Source organism: Carlito syrichta, unplaced genomic scaffold, assembly GCF_000164805.1.
Source record: "Carlito syrichta isolate Samal-C Ts95f unplaced genomic scaffold, Tarsius_syrichta-2.0.1 Scaffold288277, whole genome shotgun sequence".
Lineage (NCBI taxonomy): Eukaryota > Metazoa > Chordata > Mammalia > Primates > Tarsiidae > Carlito > Carlito syrichta.
The window spans coordinates 389,170-403,800 of record NW_007232373.1 but is presented as its reverse complement, the minus strand read 5'-3'; the positions used below and the strand labels follow the sequence as shown (position 1 = coordinate 403,800).

Genomic DNA, 14,631 nt, shown 5'->3' with positions numbered 1-14,631 from the left:
TATTGTTGTTTATTTAATTGAGTGTTTTTTGGTTTTTGGTTTTTTTTAACCAAGCTCTCTGTATTCAGGAATGAGACAAAGGGATACATCCTCTTACCGCCATTTTATTAAGCTTTGTACTGGAAGCCATTAAGCTTTGTACTGGAAGCTGAACAGTGCACTAAAGGCCAAAAAAATTTAAAATGATGTGAAGATTTAATGATGTGAAATTTAAAATGATGTGATGCCAATACCTGTAGACAGTACATGAGAAAAATCTGAGTCTCCATTTACTAAACATGTCTATCAAGGTTACTAGCTATAAGGTCGAGTTTTACAAATTCAGTTGTATTTTGCATACTAGAAACAAATAGAAAATAAAAGTCTTGAAAAGACCTTTACCATACTATCATCTAGGAATTGGAAATGTATTTTAACATCTACTGGGTAAATCAAAAAAATCAGCTGGGCGTGGTAGTGCATGCCTGTAATTCCGGCTACTTGGAAGGCTGAGGTGGAAGGATCACCAGAGCCCAGCAGGTGGAGGCTGCGGTGGCCGGGAGCGGCCACTGCACTCCAGTCTGGGCGACAGAGTGAGACTCCAACTCAAAAAAAAAAACATCTACTGGGAATCCTTATCTAAAGTAAATAATGTCATTAGTACTTATCCTCTTAAGTTTTTTGGTTTCAGTAAACGGAAAGGAAATTCTAAAGTAATTTTGTTAATAGAATTAATAAGGGATATGCCTTTCAGAATGCTTTTGAATCTGAATGGTTTTGGCTTTATTGTAGAAAAACAAACGATGCCGATTTTGAAGAATGAAATCAAATGCCTCCCACCCCTCCCCGCTTTGAGCAAATCCAGCACAGTCCTCCACACCTTTAACAGCACAATTTTGACACCTGTGAGCAACAACAATTCTGGTTTCCTTCGAAATCTCTTGAATTCTTCTGCAGGAAAGGTGTGTGCTTGTTTTACTGCTTGACTCACTTTGTAAGGTTGAACAGACACAGAACCAGAAAAGACTAGAGAGACTGAAACAAACAGAGAAAGGAGGCTGTGAATCACAAGCCTGCCTTAGTGGGTACAGACAGCCAAGTCATTGGTGGGGTGGGCTGCACAGAGGCACTATACGTTCTGGGCGGGGCCGGTGTGTCCTCTGACACTTTCTCCTGTATGCACCTCCGTGAGTTGCAATGCCAGGTGGGGACAGGGGTGTGCCCTCTGCTGGGGGGTTCCTGGCTGGGGCTCTTTTCTGGACATGTAATGTATACTCCTCCTACCTTTATAGGGATGAGGTTTCTTTGACAGTAGGAGCAACACATTTAAGACTTGTGTTTTTCCTCAAATTCAGACAGAAAATGGACTCAAGAATACACCAAAAATCCTTGATGACATCTTTGCCTCTTTGGTGCAAAATAAGACTTCATCTGATTTATCTAAGAGGCCTCAAGGGCTGACCATCAAACCCAGCATTCTGGGCTTTGACACTCCTCATTACTGGCTGTGTGATAATCGCTTGCTGTGCCTGCAGGATCCCAACAACAAGAGCAACTGGAATGTGTTTAGGGAGTGCTGGAAACAAGGGCAGGTAATGCAGCCCCTGGCTCCCCAGCCCACTCGGAGCTCCCATCTCAGTTCCGTTGGCAGACTTCTGGTAACCCCACACCCCGAGCCTTTTCCCTCTCCGTTGTAAATGATAATCGCCTTTACCTCCTGTTTTTATACGTTATTGTTCGGAACAGATATAATTAGGGCAGGGAGTGTGGCTGTGAGTCTTATTTTTATAGCAGATGTCCCTAAGCTGCCTTTTCCGGTCAAGTTTTGGCGGCTTCCAGCCAGTCATCATTAGATGTTTGATAAGAGCATCCAGGCTTAGTGATTCTTGTGTGGTGAACCTCCACAGGGGACGTAGGAGTGGCTGAGAGGCTCATGGGCTTGGAGGATCAGATAAAAGATGGAAATAAGATCACTCATCTCTCTTCCCTGAGTTAAAACCTTGTGCTGAAGGCGATCCTAGGTGGGCCAGAGCCATGTGACATGTGATGTCATGTTGGATTCAGCACTTAGTCCCCCAGGATGCCTTCTTTAAAGAGTGATGCTGGTGGACGTGAGTTCTGGTTGATGTCTTGAGAAGACTTTGTAGGCCTGCTCCTGGCTCTGTTTTGGTTCTGTTTTCTGGGTCTTTGGCTTCCCGTGTTGGCCAAATGAGGTCCTTGCTAGAGGAACGCTTGGCTCTTTTAGCAGAGTAGAATTCGGGAGAATTGCCAAATAGAACAAGGTGAATGTTTAACCACACACACAAAAATTGTTTCTAAAAATGTTTTTCTCTGTGTACTAATAGGACTTGCTCATTTAATTGTACGAGGTCTGACAGTTAAGTTCACAAACTCATCCTAGAAAAAGTGCTACATTACCTGATTGCTGAATACCACGGTGGTCATCTTCAAAGTACTCCCCTTGGGAAGCTATGCACCAACACCAGCACTTAGTTTACCCGTCAAAGCAACTTTGGAACTCTTTTTCTGGATTGGCCATCAGAGCTGTCATATTACCCTTGATATCCTGAATGTCATCAAAATGTCTTCCTTTCAGTATTTCCTTTATCTTCAGGTACAGAAAGAAGTCACTGGGGGCCAAATGAGGTGAGTAGGGAGGATGTTGCAATATAGTTATTTGTTGACCAGCTAAAAACTCCCAGTTTACAGACAGTGCTGTGTAATCTGGTGCTTTGTTGTGATGCAAGAGCTCCTTCGGGACCATTTTTGCACACACCTTTCTCATGCCAAGATTTTCAGTTGAGATTTTCCTGTTTGTCTGTTGATGTTTATTTGGTCTGCTGTGCTTCTCCCAGTCAGCTGACGATTTTGACACACAGTTGGACACATTTTTGCAATGTTTACTTTGCTGGCCATCCTGACCCCTCTTAATCAGTGACACTTTCTCTCCCCTCTGAACAATATTCTGTCCATTTGTATACTGCCATTTTCTTCATGGTGATAATTATCCCCATAAATTTGGACTAACATGTCCCTGATTTCCCTTCTGTTCTTGCTGTATTTAACAAGAAATTTAGTGTTTGTTCGTCGCTCTTACTCAACTCTGACATTTTCGTGATGACAGCTCTGATGGCCTTTCCCAAAAAAGAGTTCCAAAATTGCTTTGATGGGTGGTCTAGGTGCTGGCGTCAGTGCATAGCTTCCCAAGGAGAATACTTTGAAGGTGAGAGCAGTGATACTCAGCAATGAGGTATGTAGCACTTTTTCTAGGATGAGCTCACGAACTTCATTGTCAGACCTCGTATCCATGGAACGCAAGATGGCAGGCTGGCTATAGTCCATTAGCAGGTTATTTGGATTACACAATGTCATATGTACATTTTTTACACAAACCTGTTGCCAATATTTTAAAGTTAGGCTATTTCACATAAAGATCAGGATTCCTGGCCTATCCTGGATGGCCAAAAGACAGGCCCCCTCAGGTCCATATTCCTGCCTGGCGATAACAGGCCAAGGCCAGTGCTATCACTCTTTTTGGACTGGACCCTGCTGCCGGCCCTTGTCTTTGTCCCGTCCTCCACCTTGCCATGAGTAATGGGATCTGAATTGGAAGGGTGAGCCTCTCCTAGGAGCATAGTCATGTGGTTTCTGGGCAAGGGTGTGCAGCCAATGAATGGCAAAGATGAGAGGTGCTGTCGGAGCTCAGAGAGCCAGGCCTAAGCCACCGTGCCGCCATCAGGCTGAGGACCAGACACGCGGAAACAAGCCTGCAGCCACATGGAAACGGGTCCGTAGAAATAAGAGGGACCACGGAGCGTCAGGAGTTGAGGCTGAAGTCTTTCTTCTCTTCTCTTAGCCAGTGATGGTCTCTGGAGTGCATCATAAATTGAACTCTGAACTCTGGAAGCCTGAATCCTTCAGGAAAGAGTTTGGTGAGCAGGAAGTTGACCTGGTTAATTGTAGGACCAATGAAATCATCACAGGAGCCACAGTAGGAGATTTCTGGGATGGATTTGAAGATGTTCCAAGTATGTATGAAGGATCTTTTAATCTTTTTCACATTGAGGATGTGAAAGAAGGGAACGTAGGAATAGCAGGAGTCTGAGATCCTTCAGTGGCAACAGCAGCATGTCCCAGGTGTTGGAGTTTAAAATTAATGTCTATCTTCTCCTCCCCTTTCTTGCTACAAAGTTTATACTTTTGAACTCCAAGGCATTACCTTGGACAGAACACCAGGTAGTGTCACTCTCTCTAAACAAAATAAGTTATTTCTGTTTCATGCTGGCCTCAGAAAACTGCGTTTATTAAACCATCTGACTTTTCATTGTTAAAGTGCATTGCTGTTGGTTAATTGGAGGGCTGCTTGTTTCTTTGCGAACACTGTATGGGGAAAAGTAGAACTGGATCAACAGTTGAATCCACACCACTGACCTGTAATGGGCAAAAGGGAGTGGCTGAATCTCAAAATACAAGTAGCAGTTTGATAAGCATCTAGAAAAGACAGGCCCTAGTACAAAGTGATTAGTCAGTGGTCTTTATTTTGCTGCACCTTGCTGCGTTCTGGGTACAAATGGATTTCTTGAAACTGTAGAAATAAAATGGTTGGCAATTGGCAGGAAGGGACTATTAAGGAAAAACAATGTGTGCGCACTAAATGTATCAGGTTATTAAAATTTTGCAAAGCTAAATAAATATATTGTGTTTGCACAGTTAAGACATAAAATGTTACTTTGTCACTTATCTTGGTCTGAGTTATGAATAGTACCAAACAATTTCTTCTTACCTTTCAGATCGTTTGAAAAATGAAAAAGAGCCAATGGTGTTGAAACTTAAGGACTGGCCTCCAGGAGAAGACTTTAGAGATATGATGCCTTCCAGGTATGAAGGTGATGAAGGTGGGGAGAGAGGACTCCGCCCTTGACTTGGGAGGATAAATTATCTTTTGAGGTAGTGAGAAAACCATTTTCAGGGACATGCGAAAGTTCTCTAGTTTTCCTGGTGATTTCTCATTTCTAGTCTGTAGTCTCTGGAGGCATGTCTGTCTTTAAACAAGAAGCTGTCAACTTTTCGATCTGCCCGACTAATGGAAATGCCACACATTTTCCTTCCGTGGTGGTGTTCTGCTAGAGAAAAGGCTGATGTAGGCTTGTGAGGCTGGTGTGGAGGCGGGTGTGGGCTCCAACGGGCCAGGGTTCGGGTCAACGTGGTTGCGTCACACTGCATTGGGTAATGGAACGTGCAATGGGTGGATCCAGTTTCCCGATGTGAACTTGAAACCTGAGAAGGATCCTCACAACTAATCGGTGCTACATCCCTGAGTGTCACTTCTTGTCATCAGTAATGTATTGTTCAGACCTTCTGTCTGAAATACTCCAGGTTATTTTGACACATTGTGGGTTGTAGTGGAGAAAGATGCTTCATTCGTAACTACTGTAATTCTAATCTTAATATTATTAATGGCTGTCTCCATCTTCATGATCACGGATGAGTTTGTTCCTTTCGGTACATGAGGGGGGACCCAAGAAAACCTGGGATTATCTTTTGGAAGGTAGGCCCCTTGTAGTTCAGGCTTCTCCCAGTAGGTACGTGTTCTAGGAACCCATCAGCTTCAGTGTACCAGTTGGTGGTGGTGTGAGAGGCTGTGTTCAGCTTCAGTGAATTTTTTTTTAGAGATTCTTCCAATGCGTTTGCCCATTTCATGATGGGTAGTTTATAAGCACACCTGCCCACTGAGACTTTTTTTTGGTTGCCCCAAATGAAAAAAGTCCTCAACAGGAAACATTTTGCCAATGTGGAAGGGGAAACAAAAAATGGCAGAAGCACTGAAAGGCATCAAAATTGATGCATTCAGAAACTGTTCTGAGCAGTGGAGAAGGCATCTTGATAGGTGTATTACATTAAATGGAGAGTACTCCGAAGATGACTAAAGTCTAAACATAAACTTGTGTAAAAATTGTGTATAAGAATAAATACACAATTTTTTATAAATAAATTCTGGGTTTTTGGGGGATACCTTGTAGAAGGAATAAAATAAGTGACACAATAATGAGTCAGAAAGGCAATCTTAATTTGAAAATTCCTGGTTCTTTTCGTCCTAGGTTTGACGATCTGATGGCCAACATTCCCCTGCCTGAGTACACAAGGCGAGATGGCAAACTGAACTTGGCCTCTAGGCTGCCAAACTATTTTGTTCGGCCAGATCTGGGTCCCAAGATGTATAATGCTTATGGTAAGGAGGAAATGGCTAACTTTAAAAAGTGATAATGGAAATAAAAACAAGTCAAAATGTTCAGAAAACTGATTTTTGGAGAGGGAGAGATGGAAAGAATCCATCATCCAGATACTTAACACAGTAGCAGCCTTCATTTTTACATATTTTCTTTCATTTCTTGGCTCTGTGTGTGTGTGTAATTTTTATAGTTGGAGTTGTATGGCACCTGCAATTTCATGTTTCTACCCCTAATCTTATGTTGCAAAAACTTTGTGTTGCTTAATAGTCTTTAGTATGATCATTTTTAACGGTTGCATGATATGTCATTGAGAGAATATAATTAGTGGTTTCAGTGATGATGGACACTTAGGTCAGTCTGCTATCATTGCGATGTTTTAACATGTCTAAATCTGAATGCAGTGTTCTATGTTGGTGGGTACACACTAGTTACTTGAGGAAGGATTGATGAACGCTTTGAATTGGATTTTTATTATTTGTGCATGACTCAGTAAACTGTCCATCGAGGAGGATTGCTTGGCATAAAGATTGATTTCTGCATTTACCAGAGCCTTCTTTCATCATCATTACTGTGACCTCAACCAGTTTTACGTAGGGTCTTGAATTTGGGCTGGATTAAAGTTGGCGATTTTGAAGGAATTATTTACCAGTTTATCATTGAATGAAGTTCAGTGAATCCTTCACTGAAGTTTTGAATCCTTCACTGAATTTCATTTACTCTTTTATACTCTTTGGCCCCCACTTTTCCAGCCTTCTTAGTAGAATTACATCTTTGATTTTATTTCTTCCTCGCTTAATTACGTCTGTGTCATCTTCCAGCTCTGATCTCTTAGACCTAAGGGTGTCCTTCTGAAAAAGGACAGAGTCTTTGCCATGTTCTCCAGAGACTGCTGGGGGAAGGGAGGTGGGAGGGGCATGAACCCCGGCCACATAATTCTTCTGTTATGGTAGAGTCAGGCCAGGGATCACCAGCAGTGTAGCTGGAAGACATTCTGAGAGGGGAGTGTTTCTGTTTGGAAGTCGCCAAGCGTCCTCATGCCCAAGACTGTCTTGCAGGGTGAGGTGAGAGAAGAGGCACAGGCAGAAGCCCCCTTGCCGATTCCCTTGCTTCTTGGGTTTCCTATGCTGTGGGTCTGCAGCCTGTTTCCTGGCTGAGTTCTTATCCCTTGATCCCTTCAGAGCTGGATCAGAGAAGCTGGATGGCTGGGATCGGGCATCCTGTTTACAGTGAGAGCTTACAATAGACTTGAGTGTATGAAAGCATTTTTCCGATATATGGAATAATGTCGTATACACAGAAGTCATGGAGCTTTAAAGGATAGAAGGTGGGTATCTGAGAAGCTGTCGAAGTAAATTGCCTGCTTGGCTGAAGTAGCTTGGCAGCAGGTCTCTCCCCTGAGACACTAACAGATGGCAGTGTTACTCTCGCTTTTCCTGTCACAAAATTGTTCCCATCCAGAAGCAAGCATTCCGGGTGGAAAATAGTGAAGATGTGTTCATTTTCGAGCACCCTACACTTTGTCATGAACATTACCGAGCTGTCCTGTGCAGGCTGGGTGATTGAGCTGTGGCCCGTCAGTCACTCCAAGTAGAGTGTGAGGCTTTTTGGAGAGAGCGTAGATCCAGCTTCTCAACAGCTCCCTTATAACCCCCGTTTTACAGAGGTTGGGGACCAGGACTTGACCACAGAACGGGCCCTGACCTGCTCAGAAGGTCTGAGGCACAGCTTTCAGGCCTGAGACTAGAGCTCGGGTCTCCTGGTTTTTAAGCTGGAACTCATCTCCCTACCCTGCCCTTGACCTGGTGCCCATCACCCAACAGCCCCTCCTATTTCAGCTTGTGTTTTTGTGTCAGAAAAGTTAATGATGCTTTGTTTCAGGGTCTCTTGTTTTCTGGGAGTCCTTTCCCTGTGACCAGTATCAGATGTCCTTTGAGCCTGGTGGCTGGATATAAGTCGTTTCCTTGTATCGTGCAACTCCTTTATTGTGGTACCAGCTGAACTAGCAAGCAATCCCTGATGAAGCTCTGAGACCTATTCTTTCCTCACCCTTCCTCCCAGCTCCATCCCTGCCTCTTGTTCATGCTGGCTTGTGTTTACCATTCCCTTATGCAAGGGGGTACCTCCTAAAAAACACAGTTATCTTTTGGAGGGTGGGCCCCTTCCTTGTAGTACAGGCTTCCTCTGCTAGGTAAGTGTTCCAGGAACCCATCTGCATCAGTGTACCAGCTAGCATTGTCATGAGAGGCTGTGTTGCGGATGAAACGTCCCAAGTTGTGGCAAACAGGTTACTGGCTTCTCCACCATGACAACGCACCCGCCCATGCTGAGTGTTCAGCAGTTTTTCACCAAAAACAGCATGATCTCTGTGCCCCACCTTCCCTGTTCACCTGATCTTGCCCTGTGTGGACTTTTTTTGTTTCCCTGATGAAAAAAAGTCCTCAAAGGGAAACGTCTACCCGATGTGGAAGAGGTGAAACAAAAAATGGCAGAAGCACTAGAAGGCATCAAAGTTGACGCGTTCAGAAATGGTTTTGAGCGGTGGAGAAAGCGTCTTGATAGGTGTGTTGCATCAAACAGAGAATACTTTGAAGGTGACAGGTTTAAACTCGAGGAAAAAAAACACAATTTTTTATAAGTAAATTCTGGTTTTGGAGGATTTCCCCTTGTATTTATGATTCATATTTCTGCACAATATTTTTTCAGTTTTTTGCCTGCTTTCAAACTTCCTGCACACCCAGATTTGTTATATTCTTCCATGCTGTCAGATAGTATAACTGTGCTTATTTCATTCATTTTATTTTCTTCTTAAATTTTACTTTTTAACTATGGAACTGTCTTTTCAGTATGCTGAAAACTTGGGAGTCTAGTAGTGACTCTTCATATACTCATCACCTAGTTACAGCAGCCTTCACCTTCTTGCCATGATTGTTTCATTGTCTCCCTCCTACCTAAAGAAAAAAATGCATTTCTTCATCATCTCACAGATCCCGTGATTGCACCCTAGTACCAAGTGTATCACCTACTCCTAGGGCTGATACTTCAGCACGCTGGGAAAAACAGCAGCAGCAGCACACCAGGGCCCTGGTGCCCTGGTCCCAGATTGAATGATGACGTACCTCCTCTACGTACGGCCCCTCTAATGCAGCCCAGGCAGGCCAGAGGGCAGGCTCTCCTTCAAGCGAGATGGGTTTCTTCAGAGGAGTGGCAGGTTAGACAGTGGCCTCTGCTAGCCCACCACACACCCAGTTCAGCAAACAGAGTCCGAATGCTAGGAGAGCCGTCCAGGTTGACTGCGGAGCTTGATGAGGTTCAGCACGATTGCTGATCAAGGATTAGCCAGACTCTGAACACGAGAAAGGACCTCTTGTTCTGGCTCACCTTTCACCAGTCTTTGACGATTCAGAGAACCAAGAAACGTGCTGGGCAGTGTTCCCTCTTATGCTCGGTCTAGCCATTTGAGGTCCTCACTCTGAACGTGAGTGGGTGGCATCTTGAGTGGACCTTGGGCTCTGTCACTTGCCCTCCCGGGCTGTGGCATCCATCAAAGCTTGAGTTCACTTGATCAGGCAGATATCCTCTCAGCAAACGGCGGCTTCCAGAGTTTGCTCTGCTGCTTCAATTTCCTGCTGTGTTTCGCTTCTGAGTATTCCTTTTTTTCTTGCTAGCACATGGGTTTGTCAACAAAATTTCTTTTGCAGTAACGTCATCGTTGTGTAAATAATTTTACTTGTTCTCAGCTGGAGGGTCAGTCAGGAACCTACTTTGCCAATTACCAGAAGCAAGTCTTAGAAGTAGGAGGTTTTTAATAATTAAATATTTGGTAAGAAATCATTTTCTTTCTTGGATAAAAGGATACAAGAATTTAATGCTAAATATTCTTTTGCGTGATTAGAGAAGCAGCTTTTGAGTTTTGTGACCAAATGTCTGCCAGGGAGTCCATGGAAAGACTGTGGCAGCCTTCGATGTTGTCATTAAATTTAAGGCTTCTTTTTTCTTTTTTGCAGGATTAATCACTCCCGAAGACCGGAAATATGGAACAACAAATCTTCACTTAGATGTGTCTGATGCCGCTAACGTCATGGTCTATGTGGGAATCCCCAAAGGACAATGTGAGCAAGAAGAAGGTAGGTTGGGTGCTGAGCATCAGAGTGGGGTGTACGAACTCTGAGCTAGAGCCTGTGGTCTGACTCTTGCTTTCTCCCACTCTAGAAGTCCTTAAAACCATCCAAGATGGCGATTCGGACGAACTCACAATAAAGCGATTTATTGAAGGAAAAGAGAAGCCAGGCGCACTCTGGCACATATACGCTGCTAAGGACACGGAGAAAATAAGAGAATTCCTTAAAAAGGTATGCTCCGCTCTGTGGCACGGGAGCAGCGGCATCGCAGGTAGCAGGGTCACGCTTTTACTCCGCGTCAGGACCTGATTGCCTGGCTGAGGAACTGTCACGCCTTCAAAGCTAAATCTGTGTGTGGGGCATTGAGCAGGCCGAAGGTGCCAGGATTCCCAGTGGTTAGGGCCACACTCCTCAAAAGAGGGAGGCCTTGTCTTTTACGTTCATTTTGTATTAGAGTTCATTTGGAGACTTTTTGTTCTCTGCTTCCAAGTTAGTTTATATGACCATCTCCCAGTGGCTGTTGTTTTTAGTGCCTTGAGAATCTTAGCACTTTCCAAGTTCACGTATCCATCACTGGCCCTGAGCAGGCATGTTCTGGGTGAGTTATTAAGGTCCCTGTGGACCTTAGATCATAAGGCTCTGACTTATGATCCTGGCTCAGCTGCCAGTCAGGAGTCTTGTCCACTCTCAGATAGTGAGAGACTCTACTTGTCATTAGCAAGGGATGCAGGGGTTTGGAGGAGTCGAGGCTTCCCCTGGAGTTGATAGCTCGCTCACAGGGCTCTAGGGGGAAGTTCTGGGCACCTGGAAAGAGGAGGGCTTATTCAGTCTCAGACTTGTTTGGCACTGAGGCTGCAGATTGCAACCCAAGTGTCTTTGGCTGATATTCCTCAGTTACTCATGAGTTTGGATGTGAACACTTGACACCAAGTAGGTTCGTAACAAACTTTAGTTTGAATCAAGGTGTTTCTGGCTAAGGATCATTTGAATCTTTGGGAAAACCTGCTGGTCACCATATTGTCGTTTTGGTGTGGTCACGCCAGTCTGCTTTGCCAGATAGTGGATCTAGAATAAACAAGTCTGATCTGCAGCTGTTTTGGGGACTGTTTCGTAACTCAGATTGTTAAGTGAATAATTGCAAAACAAGTTACTTTCTAAGGGCTTGAGCCTACTGATATTTTTAAAAGTCTCAGGCCAGAATGTTGCCCAGATACAGTCTTTGCACAATCATGCAGAGACTGCCAGTCGTGGTTTATGGTAACCGACAGCAGGGAAGCCACATTTCCTTCGTCATTCTTTTGGTTCTTTCAGTCAAGGTCTTTGAGTACTGCTTGTCTTTTCTGCCAATGGGGGCAGTCAAGTTGAAGGACGCCTGACGCTTATGAACTGCTGACCATGTTCAGAGAAAAAATGTCATATGGGCCTTAGCATGTTGCTCAGTTGCGTAATCTTTTGAAATGTATTCTAGGTGTCAGAAGAGCAAGGGCAAGAAAACCCGGCAGACCACGATCCTATTCATGATCAGAGCTGGTATTTAGACCGGTCATTGAGAAAGCGTCTTCATCAAGAGTATGGAGTTCAAGGGTGGGCTATTGTACAGTTCCTTGGAGATGTGGTGTTTATCCCAGCAGGAGCTCCACATCAGGCAAGAATCATTACTTTTTCTTTAGTCTGTTTATTCCGTGAGTTTTGAATTTGTTACTGATGTGGTTTGGTGTTTTCCAGGTTCATAACTTATATAGCTGTATCAAAGTGGCTGAAGATTTTGTTTCTCCAGAGCATGTTAAACACTGCTTCTGGCTTACTCAGGAATTCCGATATCTGTCACAGACTCATACCAATCATGAAGATAAATTACAGGTAAAATAGCACCGATTCCTGGCATTCTCTGGCTATGGCTTCATGAGCCATTCTTGATCTTATAGTCAGTGAACTTGGTCTATTACACTTAGGACAATGAGTTGCCATCATTGGCTTTACCTTAACATCTAGTTCTACTATCTATTTAAGTGAAAGAGGAACAAACCTAGACGAAGTCTCACCTTGGTTTGACTTGCTGCTGTTTGAGGCTCTGACTTATGATCCTGACTAAGCTGCCAGTCAAGAGTCTTGAACATGGTGCTTGACCTTTAGTGTTGTAGTGTTCTCATCACCCGTAGGTAAAGCGGAACTGAATCTCGAGGGTTAAAAGAGGCATGAGGGGGTATGTTTTGAAAAGGATTTCAATAGTAAATTATGTCATACAGCTTCATTTGGAAAATTAGGGAAATAACTCTGGAGAATAATAAAGCTGTACCTTGGAACTTGCCTCTCCCCTGTGCTCACAAGTAGGTAGGTCCATGTGGCACCAAAGCCTGTATGAGGGGGACCAAAAAAAAATCTGGAATTAACTTTTGATGGGCAGGCCCCTTGGAGTACAGGCTTTCCCTCCTACGTAAGTGTTCTAGGAACCCTTCGGCATTAGTATACCAGCTAGCATTGTTGTGAGAGGCTGCGTTGCGGAAGAAACATCCCAAGTTGTGGCAAACAGGTGCCTGCTGCTTCCAACATGACATTTTGCCATGACATACCTGCCCACACTGCGCTTGAGTGTTCATGAGTTTTTGACCCAAAGTGGCATTGACCCCATTCTCCACCCTCTCTACCCGCCTGTCCTCACCCCGAGTGACTCTTGTCTGTTTCCCTGGATGAAAAAAAGTTCTTGAAGGGCAACGGTTTGCAGATGTCGAAGAGGTGAGACAAAACCAGCAGAAGCACTCAAAGGCATCAACATTGATGAGTGCACAAACTGTCAAGAGTAGTGGAAAAAGTATCTCCATAGGTGTATGGCATCAAACAGAGAGTGCGTTGAAGATGGCTGAAGTTTAAACATACAAGAATAAATACACATTGTTCATAAATAAATTCCGGATTTTGGGGGGCCCCCTTCATAGGAGATCAATGGGCTTTTGGGTTCTGTAAAGGAGTCACGGGTTTAAAATGCGTATGAAGTACTGGCCTGAAGGAGCCCAGGGGTCTTTCCAAGATTGGCATTTCAGATGGAATGTTGAGTTTTGACATCCAGAGAAGGCAATAAAATTGGCAGGGGGGAATGTTTATTGTTAGTGACAGATGTTGATTTAATGGTAAAATGACCATCCTCCCATTCTTTTTAGGTGAAGAATGTTATCTACCATGCAGTGAAAGATGCAGTTGCTATGCTGAAAGCCAGTGAGTCCAGTTTTGGCAAACCTTAATCTCCCAGCACATTGGAACTGAATTACTGGCAGCTGTTCAAACTCTTCAGGCAGGATTCCTGTGGACTTTGAGATTCATGTTACCTCATCTTCTTTTTTAAACTGTACCCGACTTGTGAGGGTACTCTAATATATATTTCTAGTGTTTACAAACACTAAATGTGTATATGTAGTAACTATTTACAGAACATGCATCCTTAAACTGTGACTTCTCACCTAGTGCGGAACTTTTGCCAGGCTGTTAAAACAAAACCTCCTGTGGGCTCTGGAACAATACCTGCAGTTTTTCGCCAGCTGTTTGGACAACTTAGTCAAATTGGGTTTATAGCTACTAGGACCACCGAGCAGTTTATTTGGGTTGTCTCTTGATTTGCGTCTGTCCGAATACCTTCTCCCTCGCCCCCTGAGGCCCAGAAGAGCAGTGGAGGAAGTGACAGCTGATGATGCAGTTCTCATTGTAGCGCATAGGACTGGCATTCTATAGCAGAAATCAACTACTGTACAATCCTTGGGGTTAACCATCTTTAGTTAAATGAAATTTTAACTTAAATGAAGCTTTGCTAATTTTAAGTGTAAGCATTTTGCATTAAAATATTCATACGTTTTGGTTTCGTTTTTGGGTGTTTTTTTTAGCATGATCCTTTCATTGTGGATTCGACATACCTTTTATCCAAATGCAGATGTGAGAGATTGTTCCAGGTACTCTTCTTAAAAGCAAGGAAATTAGATGCTGCAGTGATGTATTAGTGATTGTTACAAAGCTAGCTAACATGGAAATTTCTCCCCAGCCAGGTGAAAACCCAATCACAACTTTTGCAAAGAAATACCACCCATTAATTAAATTCAGAAAAGAAAGTTAACCACATACACAAAAAAGTGACTAGTTAAGTGGTTCTAAAAAGGTAAGAGAGTGAAACATTTTGTCTCCTGGCACTTTGTAATATAAGTTTATGGAGGAAAAGGAAATTATCGGAAGTTTTAATATAATAGTACCTAAAACAGTCATTTCTTTGAAGGGAGGAAATTCATAAAGAAGGGTCTTTCTGTAGCCTGCTGATTCTCCTTAGG

The 14,631-nt window shown here is 43.6% G+C and overlaps 1 protein-coding gene across 1 annotated transcript in view; it reads left to right on the top strand.

Moving 5' to 3' along the window:
• The window catches only part of KDM3A (lysine demethylase 3A), a 44,576-nt gene extending 30,413 nt beyond the window's left edge, over positions 1-14,163 (top strand). The window contains exons 15-24 of the mRNA XM_021710196.1: positions 772-941; positions 1,335-1,571; positions 3,836-4,007; positions 4,770-4,857; positions 6,078-6,208; positions 10,214-10,333; positions 10,419-10,558; positions 11,796-11,972; positions 12,053-12,187; positions 13,483-14,163. Coding sequence (XP_021565871.1) covers positions 772-941; positions 1,335-1,571; positions 3,836-4,007; positions 4,770-4,857; positions 6,078-6,208; positions 10,214-10,333; positions 10,419-10,558; positions 11,796-11,972; positions 12,053-12,187; positions 13,483-13,563 — 1,451 coding nt within the window. The 3' untranslated portion in view covers positions 13,564-14,163. The remainder of the gene's footprint in view (positions 1-771; positions 942-1,334; positions 1,572-3,835; positions 4,008-4,769; positions 4,858-6,077; positions 6,209-10,213; positions 10,334-10,418; positions 10,559-11,795; positions 11,973-12,052; positions 12,188-13,482) is intronic.
• The last annotated feature ends 468 nt before the right edge of the window (positions 14,164-14,631 follow it).